At 41.0% G+C, this 21770-nt stretch overlaps 1 protein-coding gene across 1 annotated transcript; it reads left to right on the forward strand.

Annotated features, from left to right (window-relative positions):
• Positions 1 to 1169: 1169 nt before the first annotated feature.
• Positions 1170 to 21494, forward strand: LOC128738473 (serine-enriched protein). Its single transcript, XM_053833652.1, has 7 exons — positions 1170 to 1192; positions 1505 to 1665; positions 2484 to 2830; positions 16120 to 16395; positions 16452 to 16766; positions 16834 to 16884; positions 17062 to 21494. Exons 3-7 carry the CDS (start codon positions 2501 to 2503, stop codon positions 19789 to 19791), a joined length of 3702 nt encoding a protein of 1233 aa, XP_053689627.1. The 5' UTR covers positions 1170 to 1192; positions 1505 to 1665; positions 2484 to 2500; the 3' UTR covers positions 19792 to 21494.
• The last annotated feature ends 276 nt before the right edge of the window (positions 21495 to 21770 follow it).

Below are 21770 nucleotides of genomic sequence, written 5' to 3' on the forward strand. Positions count from 1 at the left end.
ATTTTTCAGATTCATTTTCAAAAAACACTCAATTTGAATGAATACAGGTTTTACAGATCAATCTTTTAGCTACAGGAAACATTTTTCTTACTGGAACACAACTAGCAATTTTGGCATGTTTCTGGTGTCGGTGTTATATCTTGGGACGAAAAGAAGTTAAGAAGTTCTAGCATAAAAATAAATAACACTACTAAATATTTTGGTCATGCTCATGAATTGATTCATAACATAAACTTGGCTAACTAAAACTTGATTTATGAGCGTCATAGTGGAATACAAAAGTTTATTGAAGAAAAAGTCGAAATTATTATCAAAATTATATTTCATTTCATTCATTTAATTCCGACAGATACGCAATTCGCCTTCGACTTAAGTTTAATCAGTGTCGGTTTTCGAAAATAAACATCACAATTCAATAAACTTGGCTGAAAAAACAAGAATTATCTTGAAGAGTGCAAATTGAAAATCTGAGTAATTTTATACCAAAAAAATCAGCAGAAGGAAATCAACAGCAGGTTAATGCATTAAACCTAGGTTTGTCAAACTGAAGTCAGTAGAAGTTTTCTACTTAAATTTTTTGACCTGTAAACTTAAAAAAACTCTGAAAGGATTCAACTTGACAGTTGTAAGTTTCAACATGTTTTTTCAAATGTTAATGTTAATTCAAATCTCTTATAGGATCAGATCACACATCAAGCGTAAGTTCAAACTCAGTAGGTACCTACATACGATTTAAAATGAAACCATAAAGTAAATCATCACTAGCAAACTTTAAATTCATTAAGTTCAAAGTCTAAGATTAGTATTCTCAAATTCGAAAACTGGGAGGGAAATGGGGGGCGAAATCCACCATTGTTACGAAGCGACCTGTGGATACCTTAAGCTGCATCGCTACGAATTCAGCTCCATGACAACGGTTGCTAACGAACACAACGCTCCGCGTATCGCGCGTTCTGTTTACTTGCTGGTCACGTGGCACGGGTTGTCAAACATCGAACCGAAAGTGACAAATTGGTGTCGGAGTTAACCGACAGTTTCGGAGTTTTGCTCTTCGAGCGGACATGCGCTCTGGTCCATGTCGGAATATCCCTCGAGTGTGTGTTGGAGGAAAGGCGGAGATCATCCTGAACTTTTCATCAGTTCTCTTATCACCAGCTAGCCGTCAACACGGGTTATCCCCCGACTGATTGGGGTAAGAAGTTTTTTCATCCTTGACTTTTTCCTGCTTTCTGTTAAAAGATAGTGAAAATTATTTGAATCCTTAGAGTGTGTTATAAGTTGAATTCATGAATCTAGTAGTTTGTTAACAATTTACAGCTTATTTTGGAGTCTGAAAGAGCTATTGAAAGTAGAAATTTTGTTTGATAATTTTCCATACGGATTAGCTAAACTAGCAAATAAGATAATTCAAGAATTTTCTAACATTAGTTTAACATTAATTTGAAAACTAGTAGTAATAGGTTTAAATTAACAGTCTTCTTTTCTTGTTTTTCCAAATTTTCAGGGACAAAACGGCAATTCTAAGTGACCCAGGTGGACAAGTGAAAATTTTTTGGAGGCCATCACTGCCAACGCAGAGTAGTAGGCGTTGGTGAACGTGAGCGAGCGAACGAGCGAGGAACACTTTTCATCCGAGTCTTCTCCACTGACTGACTCCTAGCTCGTGTGAGTGTGTATGTGTGTGAGCGCGCGCGTAAGGAAGCAACACTTGGTTCTCTCGGGTGTGCGCGTCACCCTGCCCCCACCCGGTGCGCCTAGTCCGCGCTGAGAGAACGGGTGCTGGCTGACAAGCTGCGTGATAACAGATACCAACCAGAAAAAATAACATAACCCAACAAAAACCAGACCGCCATAATAATAGTAAACAACCCAAAACAAACACCTTCACCGTCACGCCAAATTCTGACCCCCCCAAATTTTCCTGAGCAGCCGTACGCAGAAAAGCTACCGAAAATTGCAACAGGTTTGTTTTGGTTGTATCGTCTCCCGCCACACCGCCATCCAAGTGTACCTTTTCCGTAATCCTCCCGCCTTTTCCCACATCCTTTTCCTGTGTTCCTCACTCGTCCCAAATACTCGTATTCGATGTGAGCGTACATATTCTAGCGCAGTACCTATACGATGGTGTTGTTACTTCGGTTAATGCGAAATTAATTTTCCGTTCCTTTGATACGGTTGCTTGGATTTTTGTGTGTGTCCATCTCGTTGTTTTCTGTCCCAATATGGTTGGGGTAGCCAAAGCCTGCTACGCTGGGTTCAATATGGCATGTTGATCGATGGGTGAAACCGTTCCCGTCGAGATAACTTCGAATCAATAGCAGTTTTTTTCAGTTCAGTGGCCGGTCACGGTAATCCGTGCCGAAGCGGTGTTGTAATTTTGCTTCTGACAGGGATTGTAAATAGTGTTTCGTTTGATGTTAGAATTGGTGTTCATGTGGGGGATGACCTTCATTGAAATTCTGCTTCACTTTTCTATCCGGCAGCAATAGAAATCACAGCTATGCCTGAAGTGTTGCCACTTTCTGGCATGGCTGATGCCGAGCCGGACCTGTCGACGTTCGAGAACAAGTCCGGCCTGGCGGAGGATATGAAGTTTCTGGCCTCGATGCCGGAGCTGTGCGACGTGACGTTTCTGGTCGGCGAAACGCGGGAGCCCGTCTGTGCCGTCAAGGCCGTGCTGGCCGCCCGCTCGCGGGTCTTCCAGAAGATGCTCTACCAGGCACCGTCGCCGCAGCGCAAGAAGGAACCACCGCCGAGGGAGAACAAGCTGCGACTTTTCCTGAAGCGCTCATCCGAGCCGCTGCTCAATCTGCAGAATGCTGCCCAGCAGGTAAGCAACTGTGCTTGATTGTGTGTTTCGAAAATATTTACCTTTTCTCAAAAAGTGATAAAATTGCAAACCTGAAAACTACAGTTCAACTTCAGAACTTCCCGGATCTTGTACATATAACATTAAAAATATTTTTGTTTTTTGTCTTTATTAATAAGAAGGAAAAATCAACTTGACGGCCGCATAGTAAGCTGTGCTAGCTGGTGAAGCTACAGCGCAGCTTGCCATGCCGCCGGTTGTACATAGTCCGATATGTGCCATAAATGTATGTCAAAATTTCATCTTTGTCATTCTTCACTCCCTGTTAACAATTGTCACAATTTGCTACATTCAAACAAACATCAAAACAGCGTAGCGGCTTCAATCAACAGCTGGCTCCTATCGCTGAGGTAAACAAAAGCTAACACCACTCTTGTATCTAATAGTTGCTATCTGTCTACTTCCAAATTTATCTAAAATCCTTTTTTCTTGCCTTGATTTACATGTTCTATGTGCTTGAGCATCGATGAATCTTGCACCGCACCAGCCTCCTTCGATGTTGCTCCAGAGCTTAACCGACGCGAATCTATGGAAAGCTAGTTTGCATGGACAGGTCTTTCTCTCTCACACACTTTTCTAGTGCTTCTGTCGGTGTACTAGAAATTGTCTATAATGGATGTCCTTTCGTTCGAATGTTTCTATTCCAGTATTAATTGAACAAAACTATTAACACACACAAAAAATTAATATAGCAGGTTATGTTTCAGGTTACACATTAAATGCAAGTACTTCGTGGTTGATCTAAAGATAATTTTCTGTGTGTTTCTAAGTTCGATAAACAAAATTAACCTTTACATTTTCGATCACGAATTTCAATAAAAACATACAACCCGGATTTGGTCGTTTGCGAGATTTGCATGAAGCAAACAAACTCAATATTTCTTTGCTTTGGCTATCCGGTTTTATAGTTAAGCCTACTTTTTTTGAAAATTTTGTTCAACGTATAAAAATTTCAGGAAATCTTCTAAATGGTGTTTCTCCTACTTGATTTTTTACATGAAAATATTTATTCTACAATGCCTAGTTCAAGAGCTATTCGTTTATTAAATGAGCGATGATTAAGCAAATTGGATAATTTCCTTCGGAATTGTCTAAGATTTTGAGCTAACAGACTTCGATTGTTTTTTAAATATTATTTTTGATTAACTATGCCCGAGAGCATGTCATACATTACTGGTACTCGTCGGCACAAACCTGTATGACAATTTTGAAAAATACAGAGATAATACCGAAACGAAGATTGAAACTGTTGGTAGTTTAAATTGGCACTCAGTGTTTAGTTCAACGGTTAGGTGCTGTTTAAGTTTAAGTAAATTTCAAAGCAAGCACTGAAAAAAACAGGACGAAACAGCTGAACCATTTGAAATTTAAACCATTAAAAGACGAATCATGAACTGAATTAGAAAATAATTCAAAAAAGTATCAAGACATTGCAGCAAAGATATTGCTTTTGGTTCTTGTTCCACCATAAATCCGTAATGCCTCGAACGCTTTTACCAGCGGGAGGAAAGGGATCCAAGCAAGGAGAACGGGCTTGATTCCTTTTGGCAAATTTCCGGAGCATACAAGTATGTAAAAGTAAGTGGGGTAGACAGGATGGGTGGATGTTTGATTAAATGAGTCCTTTGAATATTGAAGTAAGTATAAGAGGGGTTGGTTGAAAGAGAGAGAATACGAAGGAGAAGAGAAAGTAGATAGATAGAGATAGAAAAAATAGAAAGATAGCTTACTATCTATTACTACTAGATAGATAGACAAATAGATTGTCTTCTCCATTTTTTCATATTTTCAGTTCTGTTTTTCTCATGTTATTCATTCGGTTTTAGTTTTTTTCTTTCACGTTTCGCGGTTTTTCTCTTCTCTTTCTCTCATTTTTGTTGTCTTTTTTATCTCTAATATCTCCTTCTTTTCTCAATTTTTGTTTTCATTTGTTCCACTATCTCTGTTTTTGATGCAGCTTTTTGGGCTTTTCTGTTATATTTATTCTTTTCATATTTTCTTCCGTTTTTGTCGTTTGCCTTACTTCATTTTCTGTATCATTTTGATGTTTTTTGTCACATCTTTCTTTTACTATATTTCGTTTGTCCTCTTTTTCCCGATTTTCTCATTTCCTCTATCGGTTTTTCCATCTTGCTATTCTTCTCTTCCGTATTCCCCCTTCTTGTTGTCTCTTGTTTGTCAGGTCTGTGTTTTCTCTAATTATGTCGTGCTGTTCGTCCTTTTCTGTCACGTTCTGTTTATTTTGTTTCTGTTCGCATATTATTTCCATATTTCTCTTCTTTTTTATTTTCTCTTTTTACATTTTTGTCTCGTTTTTCCTCCTTTTCTTTCCAGTTTATCGCTCTTATTATTTTTTTGAAACGATGGTTCTACAATTAATGAAGGGACGGTAAGGGAAAGTAATAAAGAAGGATTTTTTGGGAATGGAGGGGAAAGAGTGGAAAGGAAGGGGGCGGTAATAGGTTGCTACGCTTAACAAGTTGTCTTTGTGACTCCTACCTTTTGTCCAATACTGGAAGGTGCATGGGTCGAACCAAGCTATAATCTGAGATTATAACTGGATTTGAACCCACAACACCCGCCAGGGCATGTGGCTCGTTGGTACCCGTGTACCGCTCTTCTTACATTTGTTTTGCTTTCGTGTTTGCTTTTGGCTTGAAACTAAACTTGGAATTTAATTTGTAACTGTACTTGAAACTGGAACTATTATCTGTTATTTTACTCATCGTAGAAAAGTGACCGTTTAAATAAATAATGTCATTAGCATGCCCAAATACGACTAATTTTCCGGCTGTGTACAGTATTATGTGTACGTTACAGTACTGTGACACACATTCCAACGACATCAGCGTCTGTTACCAAAATGCCAGGGGATTGAGGACAAAAGTGGACGAGCTTTAGCTGGTGTGCCGAGATTGCTGTCTTGACGTTATCATTTTGACGGAAACGGGACTCAACGATTCCATAAATTCAGTGCAACTGTTTGGTGAAAAGTTCAACGTTTTTTGCTGCGATCGTTCTGCTCGTAACAGTGGCAAGCGCAGTTTCGGTGGAGTACTGATTGCTATCGCTCGACAACACCCATGTGCCCTTCTTACGTCAGTGCATGGAAGTACCTTAGAGCAGGGATGTGTTACTGCAAATAATCGCGGTTTGAAGATCCTGTTAAGCGCCATATACATTCCACCCGACAAAAGCCAAGATACTGTTGTGGTCGAGTCGCATGTTTCTTCCATTCGTGAGTTGTGTGAAAAAACCCGCAAGGTATGGTTTTATCTTTTGTATTTACGGCGCTATGCGATTGCTACCCCGTTGGTAGCCAAATGAGCGCTCTTTTTGCTACCAACTGGGTAGCAGCCCCATAGCGCCGTAAATACAAAAGATAGAACTATACTTTCTTCAACAATAATGTAGATAATAATTAGCTCTATAATCGCCCTTTGCACTAGTTTTTCGAATTTTGTTTAGTTGAGGCGCTGTAGTCAAATGAGCATCTACTGAGCAAAAAACCGAGAATGAAGCCAGAAAGGAACCCAAAAGGTTTTCGGAGTTTTGTCAACTCGAAACGCAAAAGTGCTTCTATCCTGCTAATGTTTATCTTGACGGCTCCGAGGCGCATTCCGTCATGGACTCCTGTGAAATGTTCGCATCTTTCTTCTCCTCTGTGTTCGCCAATACGTTCGCTACTGATGCTGAAGCTGACTCGGCTGCGGTAAACATTCCAGAAGGACTAGTTGACCTCGACACCTTTGAAATTACCCCAATAATGGTTGTTGAAGCAGCACGTAAGTTAAAGCGATCCTTCTCCGCGGGGCCCGATGGAATTCCTGCTGCTATTTTTCGCCGCTGCGCATTTTCAACAAATCCTTTACGGAAGGCAAATTTCCTGGTATCTGGAACCAATCCTTCATGTTCCCCGTCCATAAGAGTGGTGATCGCCGAAATGTACGGAACTACAGAGGTATCACAAGCTTGTCTGCTGGCTCCAAGCTTTTCGAAATTGTCGTAAGCAGGAAAATTCTCAATCGTACGAAGAACTGTATATCCTTCTACCAGCACGGGTTTATGCCTGGGCGGTCGGTCTCGGTTTTGCTTCCACGTGCATTGTGCTACTCGAAGAAAAAGCACAATTGGACGCAGTATACACTGACCTGAAAGCTGCATTTGACCGTATCGACCACCGTATCCTTCTACGAAAACTTCAGCGACTGGGGGCCTCACAGCGGCTATTGTCGTGGAGTAGTTCATATTTGAGCGACAGAGTCTTGCAAGTTAAACTAGAATCTGCCGTTTCGTGTGTGTCCACCAATAAATCTGGTGTCCCCCAAGGAAGCAACATGGGACCTTTGCTCTTCATTCTATTTTTCAACGACGTGACTACACTGCTTGAAGCCCGATGCGCACTTATTTACGCTGACGACCTTAAATTGTTTCTTCCCGTGCGTTCCATCGACGATTGTCTCCGACTGCAAGAATTACTAAACGTCTTTGTGAACTGGTACAAGTTGAACTACTTGATTGTCAACAGAGGAAAATGTGGGGTAATGACATTTCACCGCATCCAGAGCCCAATTATCTTCGGCTTTAACATAGACGGGAGTACTCTCCGGAGGGTGGATCACGTTAGCGACCTCGGCATCGTACTCCAAACTTACGTTTAACCTTCACTATTCTGCTATTATTTCGAAAGCATCTCGACAGCTTGGGTTTATTGCCAAAATTGGGAAAGATTTCAAGGATCCTCACTGCCTAAAATCGTTATACTGTGCGTTAGTCCGTCATGTGCTTGAAAATGCAAGTATGATCTGGCAGCCCTATCAACTCACCTAGATTTTAAGAATCGAGCGCTTTCAAAGAAGATTCATCCATATGGCCCTAAGGGATTTGCCTTGGAGAGATCCTGATGATCTTCCGCCGTATCAAGAACGATGTCGCCTGCTAGACTTAGACACTTTGGAACGGTACAGCAAAGTTCAACAGGCAACGCTGGTGGCAAAAATACTTAACCATGACATTGATTCACCGACCTTACTGACAAAACTAAACTTTCGTGCATCGCAAAGACATTTACGCACCACGGCGCTATTGCGTACCGAGTTTCATCGAACCACGTTTGGGTACCATGAACCAATGGCTGCATGTATCCGGACATTCAAGCAGGCTAAAGGACTGTTCGAGTTTGGTGAATCTACTGGAAGATTTATGCAAAAATTAAAGAGAACTGACTGGATATAATATTAATTTGTTGACTAGCACAATATGGTTTATTAAGACTTAGCCAGATGAATATAATTTATAATAAATAAATAAATAAATAAATGCCCAGACATAAACAACGTGGCGCATCCGATCTTTCAGAAGAATATTTTATCCTGAAAAATCAGGTACTTGAATCGTAGAGTGGCGAATCTATTATTGCTTACTGAAAACTCCGGACTTTCGGATGCAATTGGATTTAAAATTCTAGTTGAAATTAGACTTGGAACTGGAACTGGACTGGGCTTGGCATAGAGCAGTAAAATTCAACTTGATTTCGAACTAATTTGGGCTTGATGCTTCACTGCAAATTGAATAGGAAATTGGATTTAAACTTGGAGTCTAGACTGGGAGTTTTACTTAGAAATGAAATCGGACCCAAAATAGAATTTGTTTATCTTTAACTTAAAATTATAATGTTCTTTATTAGTAGTCTAAGTTTGATAATGTGAATCTTAAATTAAATGAACATCCCCACATGAAAAACATCGATTACACCGAGAGACATTGATAATAGCGATATACGTGCACACTCAAACGATACAGTTCAGTAGCCAATCGATCATGGGGCAATCTATACTTCCTTTGTCTATCTTAGAATTGATACGATCACAGCTTAGAAATAAAGTTATATCTTTTCGTTTTACTAAATGAAGTGAAGTTTTCAATAAAAATAGACGGCGCTTTCTGTTATGTTTCCCAACCGCCGAATCAAGGAGTAAAAGAAGAAACATTTGGTGCCGTGACCAGGATTCTGGTTGGGAACAATTCGGCCATTCTATCATCAAGCGGAATTACTGGATACAAAGCGCTATTGTTCTATTATTCAATTATTTTTATTAAACTCGGAGGACATTTGGCGGACGAATAAAATAATGGAAGTTTGATAAAATCCATGCGTTACAGTTGTACATGCACGGCGACGGAATTGCGGTTTTACATTGCTTTATCATACCTGGATAGTGGATACACGATATATGTGCCATTGCTTTCTTTGGAATTTATTGAAAATTAGTTCAACATTTGGATTTGTAGACAGTCACAATTGTTTTTGGATTCAAGGCCTATAATAAACAAGCCTTAGTTTCTCGGTGCGGTGGCTACTGGTGGCTAATGCACAACGGATTTATTGTTACGGCTTAAGGAACAACGTAGGGTGAAAGCAGAATATGTACGTGTGTCGAGCATAATCGGACGATTTTGGACATCACGGATTTTGGATTGGCGGTAGAGCATTAGCTGGAAGGCGCGACATGGTACGTTGCGTGCAGTGCTACTACTTTTTGGGGAAGTTATACCATACTGGCATTGAACAACGGAAGATATTCACGGAAATAATACATACACGGAGGGGCGGATTTTTCAAGTTATCTACACTGGGATTTGGTTGGAGTTGGAATTAAAATTAAATTTATTTGACACACTGTTCAGCTGGTAATAGTTGCAGTTATGGCTGAGCGTCAAATCAAGGAGAAAATCAAAAAACGGATTCGAATTATCGCATCTGTAAATCGGCACAGGCAATTTTTGGAGGAATTTGACCCAGATGTTCATACGAGGCAAGTACAGACGCGGTTGGATAAAATTGATGCAAAGTTTGAGGAGTACGAGGATTTACAAGATGAAATTGCTGCATTAGACACGGATAACATTTTTGAAGCGGATAGCAATAAGGCTGATACTGAGTTTGAAAGGATCTACTATGCACTACGGGCAGCCTTGCTGGAAAAATTGCCAGTAGACACGTCAAGACAGGATTTAGACAACACAATGGCACGTAACATTAGCACTTTTGGTGTGCAAACAGGAGTTCGTTTGCCACAAATCTCATCACCGGAGTTTGCAGGCGATTACAAGGGTTGGCTAAATTTCAAATCGACCTACGTTTCTTTAATCCATGAATCCGGAGAACTCAGTGAAATTCAAAAATTTCATTACCTTAAATCAGCACTTAAGGGTGAAGCAGCGAAATTAATCGATTCGTTGGCGCTTACGAATGAAAACTACAATATTGCATGGGGAACGGTATCAAAGCGGTATTCTAATGAGTATCTCCTCAAGAAAATGCACATGCAGGCGCTGATGGATTACCCCAAGGTAGAAACGGAATCAGCATCTGCCATTCACGCTTTAGTGGATGAATTTGATCAAAGGTTAAAAATCATACAACAATTGGGCGAAAAAACAGAACACTGGGGTGCTATGATCGTACATTGCCTATGCTCTAAACTGGACACTAGAACTTCGCAGCTTTGGGAAGACCATGCAGCTTCAACTAAGGATCCGTCGTTCACGTTTCTAATGGAGTTCTTGGAGAAGCGAACAAGGGTACTAGATGCCGTTACATCAAACGTTGTGGACGCGAAGGACAGTTTGCTGAAGTTGGAAAGCAGACGGCAAAGGTTGGTAGGTTATGCCGCTGCGGAGAATGGTTCGAGTATGTTAAGTTGCTGCTGCTGTGGGGAAAATCATTTCGTCGGTCGGTGCGGTAAATTTATATCAATGAGTTTAAAGGAGAAGCTGCAGTTTGTGAATAATCAGGGATTGTGCAGTAATTGTCTGAGGGTAGGACATTGGGTACGTGAATGCAATTCAAGGTTTACTTGCCGAGAGTGTGGAAAGAAACACAATTCGCTAATTCATCCCGGGTTCCCCGTAACCAGTGTTGGTGGAGAAAACAATTTTCAGCCGGTTAGAAATAAACTAAACGAGGATGATAGGGTGGCTTTTTCTACAAATTTGGCTTCAAACGGCGTCGAACCACGAAGGGAGGAAATATACAATTCGGATACTCATTATTACAGCTAATGATTACTTATTGATGTGTTATTAGTTATAGTTTGTTGAAGCAAGTTCAAGGGGGCCAGTAATGTTTATCTTTAACTTAAAATTATAATGTTCTTTATTAGTAGTCTAAGTTTGATAATGTGAATCTTAAATTAAATGAACATCCCCACATGAAAAACATCGATTACACCGAGAGACATTGATAATAGCGATATACGTGCACACTCAAACGATACAGTTCAGTAGCCAATCGATCATGGGGCAATCTATACTTCCTTTGTCTATCTTAGAATTGATACGATCACAGCTTAGAAATAAAGTTATATCTTTTCGTTTTACTAAATGAAGTGAAGTTTTCAATAAAAATAGACGGCGCTTTCTGTTATGTTTCCCAACCGCCGAATCAAGGAGTAAAAGAAGAAACAGAATTCAAAGCTTTTAATTGAAATTTGACTAGGAATTGGAATTGAATTAGACTTGGAATTGGACTTGCAATTACTGTTGAAACTGAACACGAAATTAGAAGACCTCGATATTAAATTTAAAATTGGAATTGAAATTGAACGTAAATTAGATTAAATTGGAAATTGGAATTCAAATTGCACTAGACATTGGACTTGAAATCAGAGTTTAAATTTAATTTGAAACTGAACTTGAAATTAGGATTGAAACGGGACATGCAATTGAACATTAAATTAGACCTGAATTTGGACTTGGTCACGAAATTAGACATGAAGTTTTACTTGAAATTAGGATTGACATTTTTCGTCTTACTCTCTCACACGTTTTACCTCTGCTCTGTTTGCTCTTTTCCGGTTCCATTGTTACATTTTTGTTCCGGTTTTTCTTTATTTCTGTCACGTCTATTCCCAAGTAACAATTCCAAGTTTTATTACGTTCGTATAATGGTTTTCATGACCAATTTCATAAAACCGCTAATAAAACTATGAGCTTCACCAGAACTTTCTGATGACCGCTATAAAACCGATTTCTGACCAAGTGGCCCACTCCTCAGAATGTTTTCATAACCTCTACACAGGGATGGTTCGATCACTTTGACTCAATTTTGATTCATTTGACAGTACCGTCTTAACGGGGCCAAATATGACAAAGTTATATATGAGACATTTGTAGAACAGGTTATTATCTATAATTTTGCTTAATAAAGTTTTGCTGAATCTTTTGTAGTTACGGCGCTACAATGCTAGTATCTTGTTAGTGACTAAATGAACGTTCATTTAGTCACTGATGAGTTACTAGCGTTGTAGCACCACAACTACAAACATTACAGCAAAACTTTGTTCAGAAAACTTGTAGATTAGAACTAGTTCTACAAATGTCCCATATATAACATTGTCATATTTGGCTCGGCTGAGACGGTACTGTCAAATGAATCAAAATTGAGTCAAAGTGATCGAACCATCCCTGCCTCTACACGAATCAGGTTTTAAACTCAAGTAGTCGTATCACCCTCTGATGAAAGCAGCAATAAAACCGATTAAACTTTCGCTGCTTGACAGCCACCGCCATAATTCAGCAAAGCTTTACGCTTTTCGCTCTGGCGAAAGCTAAATATCAGTTCGCCAGCTTTGTCAACTTGAAAATATATCATTGAGCAGAAAAGTTAGATTTACTGACAGATCATTATGATCGATTTGGTTTATGGCGACTATAATAAAATATCCCATAGAATCATTGATAAATTTGAAGCAATTCCGTTGGTTTACAACATGTGCGCATTTAATTTCATCGTGCATATTCATATGATAGCTTGCTAAAACAAAATACTACTGAATATGGCAAAATGGCCTCGCATAAAAAAAATGATTTTGGTGTTAAACTTTGGTATTCTTCATAATAGCAGCAAAAAAAACTGTTTGGTCAGGGTGTTACCGTTTTAATAGGTCTATAAAATTAGCAGTTTTATTACGGTTTGACAAGCAACCGTGGTAAGATCAATTTTGATTGATACGCCATTTTGTATTGCTACGCCACAAGTTTATAGAGACGTGGTGCAGGCAACCAGTTTAACGTGATAATATAAGCAACCGCAATAAATTTGCTTTATTAACAGGTTTATTATGGTTTTCTAGCTAGCTATAAGTGTGCTTAGACTCGTATCTTCCAGGTATTGAGCACTACCACTATAAAAACAGAGGTAATTAGTAATACCGCAAAAAAACCTTTATGAAATTCAAGTAAAACCAAGTGGCTTTAGAATTGTTACTTGGGTTATGTTTTGCCTTTTTCCTTTTTGCATTTCGCTTTCCCTTTTTTATCGCTCGTTTTATCTTTTTCTTTGACCCGGTTTTCTGTTTTATTTTTCTTTTTTTCTGTTCCATTTTCGCATCTCAACCCCATTTCCCATTTTGTCCATTTTGTTCCATTTCTTACTCTCACGGTTTTGTTCGCTGTTTGCTCTTTCACTTCTCCTCGTGTCCCGTTTTTACCCTTTTCTGTCCTGTTTTCCCTATTATTTTTCCTTGTCGCGTTCCGTTTTTCATCTTGTTTCTTCCGTTTTCCCTCTTTTTCTGTCTTTGTTTTCTGTCCCGTTAACTCCTTTTCAATTTTTAAAAATTTATCTCTTCCGTTCTTTCTCTTGTTATGTCCTGCTTTTTCTCCTTTCCTGCTACATTTTGGTTTCTTTTCCTTTTCATACTGGTTTTGTTTCGTTTTTATTTTTTTCTCCATTTTCGTTTTTTCTGTTCTAGTTTCTGAATGTATTCCTGCTCCCGCTTTTTGTTCTGTTATTTTCCTTCTTTTCTAACCCTTTTTTCTTCGTTTTGTTTCGTTCTTCTTTTTTACTGTCCAATTTGTTTTCATTCAGTTTGTTCGCTCTCGTTATTCTTGTTTTCCTTATCTTTTTTCCTTGTTTCCTCTTTCGTTCGCCCCTTTTTTTCTGTCTAGTCTCTTTTGTTTTTGTCTCGTTTTCCTTTTCGTTTTCCGTTTTCATCTATTTTACTTTTTTATCGTTTTACGTCCCGTTTTCTGTTCCATTTTCTCCCAATTTTTGTTCGTTTTTCTTTCTTTCAAGCCAAATTTTCTTCTTTTTCTCTCTCTCGCGTTTTCCTTCTTTTTCTGTCCCGTTTGTGTAGTTTTTGCCACGTGGAAAAACACGGGGAAAATGATCGTGCCACTAAAAAGCAGTTATCCGTCTAACTACATGTGATTTCCTAGGTGGTTGCGATCAATAATGCAACGTTGCCGATTTTTTCTCTGCATTAGATACTCTGTAGATATATTAAACGCAAAATAATATAAATTTTGCTAAACTAAGACAAATTGGATATGTATTCAAAAAGGTTTTGGTTCGTTTGTAAAGATTCATTTGTTTTTCTCAAAATCTAGCGCACGTGTGGGTGCATGTGAAGAGTCCTTCACGGTCATAATGCAAAAGATACAGAATTAAAGAGAACCAATATCGCTTTGGAGAGTACATCAGTCAAGTCTGGTTTTAATTTAGCGTAGCATCTTAAAGTCGTCGGTGTACATCAGCTTGAAAAAACCTTAAAATGCTGCCCAGCTCATTAACGAAAAGCACAAATACCAACGGCCCTAGATGGCTACCTTGGGGCACGCCAGATGGTATCTCGAAACAGGACGAATTAATACCTATGATGTTGATAAAAACAGAGCGTTCGGTAAGATAAGATTGGATCCATTGGCCCAATTTGGTAGCAAAGTGTTTATCGAACGACGGTGGCAAACTATTAGGACCAGGACCTTTAGAGGAATCTACCGACGAGAGTGCTTCTTCCACATCTTCGACGGAAACAACCAAGTGTGGCAGATACATGTTGTGAAACGCTATTTCGGTCAGCCATTCACGATGTTCGTCCGAAATAAATATAAATTGGTTTTAAATTGGACTTAAAAATGGACTTGAAATCGGACTTGAAGCTGAACTTGAAATGATTTAAGTTTGGATATTAGATCGGACTTGAAATTATGTTTGCAGTTGGACCTAAAATCCAAGTTGAAAGTCTTGAAATTAGTCTTGATAATGGACATGAATTTGAACTTAAAGTAGGAATTGAAATTAGAAGCTGCTCCGAACACAGGGAAGGATTTTAAAACAATCGGCTCAGAATGCGTCAATTCCGCTCATCCCAAGAATGAATATGAATAAAATGTCTCCTCTTGAATAACTCCTATTCCAACAATTGACTGCGTTTCTCAGATGGCAGAAAATTTCCTAGATCACGTCAAGGAAGGGCCCAGAGGGCATAATGCACAGGGTTTACCAGAATACCATGAGAATTTTAACGCTAACATTAAGAGAAATGTGGCAATCAGGAAACAGAATCACCGAAAATTGGATTGTAGACTTTAAATACAACAATGGTCCTAACTTACTTCTTTATGGGACTTGGGTTGAAAGCCCCATTGAAAAAGTAAATAAATAAATAAAACGTTACGGTTAAAATCCATATACAGCACAACTAGTTGCGCTTATTTGCTAACGTTGCGTAAGCGAAACGAGCCAACGAAACAACGACTGAAGTATTCATTTCAGGTCTGACAGCGATTTTGCAGAAAATCCACATAGTAGAAGATCTACCACATATAAATCAGAGTGTTTTCCACCGGCTGGATTCTCAACTTCACATGAGGAATGCATAATCACAAATCCAATAGTTCATGCTCGAGTAACATTCTGAGTTTTATTATGCTCTTGTAATGGTATTTATGTCCTGCTCTGGTCATAAAAACCTTCATAAGAGTGTAATAAAACGGCTGACACCGTTACGTTAAGAGTGTGCAGAACCACAGTAGGCATTACCTGTCAACATAAATGAATTAGTGTTAATTATGGTGTATGGTTTTCTAGAATGTTCAAAACTAATTATCTTTCTCAAGCCAAATAGAATATTATAATATATCTGATCGTTAATCCGACTTTACTGCATATTGCATTCTAGAGGATGTTGTTCGGATAATCTGGAAGCAAGTCAGATTATAGCATGCTTTATTGTTGTTTAACAGATTGTTTGTCTATCAAAATTAAACGTGCGAAAAGTTTACAACACACAAAGCAATGTTTCACGTCAGTCATCATGTCGTCTTTTAGCATCCACAGTTTCAAACGAGCCTAATAATTGATAACTTTTCTCTTGCTCTCATGCACCACAAAATAGAATCGGTGTAAAGTTCTCTGCGTCCAGCTTTTAACTACGGCACATTCTTTTTATCTTCCATTTTTGCAGCCTGCCGGTCAGCAGCACCAGACGCTGATCATTGAGGAGTTCGAGCCGGACGTTTTCCGTCAGCTGATCGAGTACATCCACACTGGCTGCGTAACGCTGCAGCCGCGTACACTGCTCGGCGTTATGAACGCAGCCGATTACTACGGACTGGAAGAGCTGCGCCGTGCCTGTGGTGGATTCGTACAGTGCTGCATCAACGTGGACACCGTTTGCGCCCTGCTGGCTTCCGCCGAACGCTACATTCAGTACAAGTGTACCAAGAGTTTGGTACAGAAGGTACGAAGTTACTGTATGGTTTTGTTAAGTTTTTCATGACTCATCTTCGTCTGTAGGTGCTGGAGTTCGTGGATGAACATGGCAATGAGGTGCTTAATTTGGGCAGCTTCACGCTGCTACCGCAGCATGTCGTCCGTCTGATTCTGGCACGGGATGAACTACGAGCGGATGAGTTCACCAAATTTCAGGCTGCATTAATGTGGAGCAAGAAGTATTGTGACACAAACCAAACTACTCCTCTGAAGGAGGTGATTGGAAACTTTTTGGAGTACATCCAGTTTCATAAGATTCCAGCAAACGTACTGATGAGGGAGGTTCATCCACTCGGATTGGTTCCGTACTCAATCATTATGAATGCCCTAGCTTTTCAGGTGAATAGCTATACTAAACGTCACGATCCGTAGGGTCACGTTACTCAGTTGTCGCCTTTTGTTGCAGGCAGACCCAACAAGTGTGGACCCCGGAAAGCTCTCCCCCAACTCCAGTCGAGTAAGGAGGGCACGCCAATCGCATGGTCGTTCGATGTCCGTACAAAGTTCGTTGGATCCGTACGGGTCCAACACTACGCTTAGTTCTAGTGGCAGCAGTGATCCAGCTAGTGGACCACCTCATAGCAACTAACAAAGGCTAAACGGCCCCTCCTCTCCAACTCCAGAATCATCCAAGTCCCATCATCATCATCACCATCATCATCATCATCATCATTCGAAATCTCTCCCGAAAATACGTAAAGCCAAGTCCCAGAGTTTCCGCACCCGTCGCAGTCCATCGGAACGCAAGAGTTTCGTTTCACCCTCGCCGTGGAACTTTAACGTCGATCAGCGCAAGAGTCCGGTCAGCAGCCTGCAACAACAGATCCAGCAACATGTGCCCAGATCACCGGGAAGCACTTCGGCTCACTTGGAGCACCGAAGTTCGATCAGCTCGCAGAAGAGTCCGGTACTGTCACGCCAGAGCACTCTGCGCTCGTCGCATCGCAGGAAAAGCAGCTTGGGTGCATCGTTAAATCTGAGCCAAGGACGAAGAAGTCCGAGCAGTATGCTCAACGACCGCAGCCCTCAGGGCCGCAAGAGTCCAAACCTTCTTATTACCGATCAAATGTACGCTCAAAGTTTCCAGGTCAATCTGGATCGTAAGTCTCCAACCGCTATGTCTTTCTCTGGACGACGCAGTCCTTCGGGACTGCGAAGTCCGTCCGGACTGAGAAGTCCGTCCGGTTTACGCAGCCCCTCGGGCCAGCGCAGCCCATCGGGACTTCGAAGCCCATCGGGCTTATGCAGCCCTTCCGGACGACGCAGTCCTCTAGGTTTCAACCTCCAAAGTGAATACTCTAATCTACTTCAGAGCCACATGGAACGTTTCTCACCGAACTCACTCAGCAGTCACTCCGTTCCGGATCGTCGAAGCCCCACAACGCATCTTCCACCGGAACGCAGCCGTAGCCCGATTGGCTTCCAGTCGCGCTACGGTGGAAGTTTCTACGGCGATCGTTCGGCTCGCACCAGCCCGACCACTTTGGGCAGCATTCCTCCCATCACCATCTCGAACCCTTCGGAAACGTACGAAATCGTACAAAAATCCATGGAATCGGAACGCAGTCCGCTGAAACCGGACGCCCCATCTACTGTACCACTGTCTACCTCTGCCCAGAAATCTACATCGTCCATAGCTGGAGCCACCACTCCGGGATCGGTCACCTCCGGCACCACGACAGCACCCGAGAAGAAGGAGAAAACAAGCGTGATGAAGGAGATTCTGGCATTCGTGCGGAAACCGTCGAAGAAAGTGTCCACACGAACCAGCAAATTCGCAGCCGCATTTTCGCGCGCTGAAGGCAGCACTGGCGCTCCGCTGATGCGGCAGAGCACCTTCTCTAGCATCCCGAATACTTCCAGTTGTGCCGGTCGCAACGCCATCACCAAGCAGATGTCGGAAATTGGCTTCGAACCGATTATGTCGTCGCTGAAGCTGAAAGCGGTCGGATCGAAGATGTCACTGAAGTCGCTGCGGAAGTTTAGCGGTGATAAAAAGGATAAAAAATCCAGTGGGGATGAGGTTAGTGACATCGAGAGTAGTGACGGTGGGAAGATGGAGGGAGGCAATCTGCTGGAGATGCCATTCGAGCTGGAAAATGTGAGGTTCGAAAAAGTTGGGGATTCCTACATTAAGCATGATCAAATTAAAGAGGAGGATAGTCCGAGAAGTTCACAGGACAGTGGAGATGCTGATGATGGGCGGTTGAAAATTACGCCCGTTAGTGAGATTAAGAAGTCACTGGAAGCGCTTTTCACCCGGCAGGAACCGATTGATGAGGCTGCCGAGGATGGCAGAAGGGATTCGGAGGCGGTTCAGTGTCCGACGTTTGAGATAGAGCCTCCGTCGAGGCGAGCATCGTTCGATCCTCCTCGTTCTCCCTATCTGGAGAACTTGCGAAGCTTAAGTGATACGGATCATGAAGCTACTCAGCACAGTCGGCTGGATTCCGGTGGGGATAGTTTTGAACTGATCGATACTACAACCGATCGACGAGGAGAGAGTAGTGTCAGTGATCGGCATTCATCTATGGACACTAGCTTCGATATGAGCCGTTATCAGTCGACTAGTTACGAGGACCAGAACTCTAGCTTTGAACTGGTTGAGTTGGATACGTCGCAAAGGACTTCCGCGAAGGATGAGAAAATTTCTCCGTTTGATATTCGGAAGTCTTCGATCGAGCTGGTGGATCCGGAGACTTTCCACCGATCCTACCCGGAGGGGAGGAAGTCTTCTCTGGAAACACATTTCGATCTCGTGGAAGGTTACCATGGGTCCACTCCAAGAAGTGCCATCACAATCACACCGAAGGCTCGCAAACAAATATCGGAACCCGGTCGAAACCGAGACCATCACTACAAGGTGGGCACCATGAAGACCCACTATTCCGCACCACATCGTGCCAAATCGCCACTGTCGAATCAGACCTCCTCGAACTACAGTTCTCGTGACAGCTACGATTCGATCTTCGAGTCCTTACCTCACTGCGAAGTCCGCAGTCCGTTCTCGGACCGGGACTACAAGCAGCACTTCCAGCTGCCCCGTAAATCGTCCAACGAATCCTCGCGCTTCCTATGTACCGACAAACGCTGTGCCTCAATCTTTGAACCTCGTCCCGCTCGTCTTTCGTCCACTCACCTGGACACCTCCAGCGGTAGCGAATTCGAGCCGCCGTCACCGCGGAGGGCCGCCAGTGCATCACCGAAGCACACCTTCACCTTCCGGATCGTGCTGAAGAAGGTGGACAGCTCGCCGGACGCGATCTGTCCGTCGGCCGAGCGACGGAACCGCGAAAAGCCGGACAAGCACAAACGGCGCGACAGCCGCCGAAAGAAACTGCTCGAAATAGGCAAAAGCTTCTAAAGAGCGTCAAGCTAGACAAAGCAGGCGATGCGAAAAAACAAGCAAGCAGTCAGCTCAAAGTTTTAAAACGTGTTTAAACAACAGTATTTATTAGTCAGCGTTTTTTGAAATTCTATTCGTGCACACAATTTTACATAGTTGTTTACTGTGAAGAGCCAACTTTTCATCGAGAATCCAATACTCTCTCTTCTTGCCTTCCCCTGAATCGGTTGATGAACCGGTTATAAAAACAAACGTATCTTTTCCAATTTTGTGATTGTTTCTCGACTGTTTCCAATGTTAAACGCATCTTATTACAGCCTGAACGTGTACAAAGTTCGCCTTTTCCAAGAAGTTCATAACCTAAATTCTATATTGTGTGATATTATCGAATTATTCAACAATTCCAACAATATATATATCCATTCCAGCGAAGAAAAAGCACACAGTTTTAAGGTAATTCAAAGCACTGAAATTAAACATTTAAATCAAATCAATCCCTACGAAAACAAAAAATAATAAACGTGTTCAAATTGTGCAAACTCTATATGCCGCCGGGTACTTAAATAGCAGACATTATAAGCATCTACAGTATTCCACTAATGGACCGTGATCAAATTCTATATCAATAATAGTTATTCTCCCCAATAAAAAGCGGGTTTTTGCAGTACAAGAAACAAACATCATACTAACTACATAGCATAATTCTAAATACATTTAAAAACAGACAGCATGACAGTCGATCGTTGCGATCCAAGCAGGCCTCGATTTGCCTTTGTCGAGTTGACAGTTTACAAACACGCCGCATCCCCTGCGCAGTTAATCGTAAACTTTCAAACTCGACGACAGTTACAATGTTGATTAAAGTAAACATCTATGTTTGTATATCCGAGAAGAAAGACAGATTGTTTACTCCTCCCATTAATAACACTTGTGTTACAAAGTTAACGCTGGACAAAGTTGTTGACCGCGACCTGGTGATAGAGAATCTATAAAAGAAACCGGAAAACACAGGTTAGTACAATCGAAAACTCTTTATTTCGGATCTTTTTTGTTTTTTTGCAAACAAAAACTCTCCAGGAAAAAAGGGGCCGTACCAAACAACATCTTTCAAGAACAGCCAGACAAAACCAAACAAAACAAAAAAGCAGTTTGATTAATCAGAAAATATTCGGTATTCGTTTTCCGTGTCTAATATCGATAAAAATAATCTTACTTATCTGTCTGTTTGTTCGACCACCAACCTCTTCCCAGTGAACGCCATCTGGCGCCAATCCAAACAAAGCCAACCAAAGTAAGTGTTACATTGTTGACCTATAAGCTTAGCTGGGAACGATATTATCGAATATTTCAAACCGTACTGAGCGAGGTTTTTCTCTTCGGAGAATTCGGGAAAGGCAGTGTGAAAACAAAAACTATTTTACAAACCTTATAAAGAAAAATTGTTCGATCGAGTGAAACTTATTTACAATCAAACTCCCCCCGTGGAAGTGACGTTACAACCATGCAACGTCGAAGTCAAAACCGCTAACTATGACAAACTATATGACAAACAAACTAGTGTGGAGATTACGAATACTAAACTAAACAAAAACGGAGAGATTCGAAATTTTGGATGCAGGAAAAAATGTTATCAAAAAATGTCTGAAAAAAAATCAATAAATTCAATTCAATTCATTCCATTAACACACCCCTCACATCCATTATTCGGTGTATGTTGATTGAACCCAAATAAATTGTGGTTGGTTTTTTTCATTCAATGCATAGTAGGCTGTGAAATCCTTTGACTGGAAATTTCTAATAAAAATTGTATGCCTAAATACCTATTTCAATAAAATTAAAATCAATCTCAGGCGTTAGTTTTGGTCGAAAACTGATAGTTGTGCATCAAGTCGTCATGCCAAATTAGCGGATTTATTCGCAGTCCTACACAGGTTTAAGAATTTAAGAGCCCAGTGGCACTTGCGGCCCTGATGAAGTGGGAACCGATAAATGAGCGA

Source organism: Sabethes cyaneus, chromosome 2, assembly GCF_943734655.1.
Source record: "Sabethes cyaneus chromosome 2, idSabCyanKW18_F2, whole genome shotgun sequence".
NCBI lineage: Eukaryota > Metazoa > Arthropoda > Insecta > Diptera > Culicidae > Sabethes > Sabethes cyaneus.

Bases quoted from the DNA above. Each gene is read 5' to 3' on its own strand.
- LOC128738473 (XM_053833652.1), top strand. From the start codon at position 2,501: ATGCCTGAAGTGTTGCCACTTTCTGGCATGGCTGATGCCGAGCCGGAC. The intron at 2,831-16,119 runs GTAAGCAACTGT...CCATTTTTGCAG, and splicing joins TGCAGAATGCTGCCCAGCAG to CCTGCCGGTCAGCAGCACCA. The intron at 16,396-16,451 runs GTACGAAGTTAC...CTTCGTCTGTAG, and splicing joins CCAAGAGTTTGGTACAGAAG to GTGCTGGAGTTCGTGGATGA.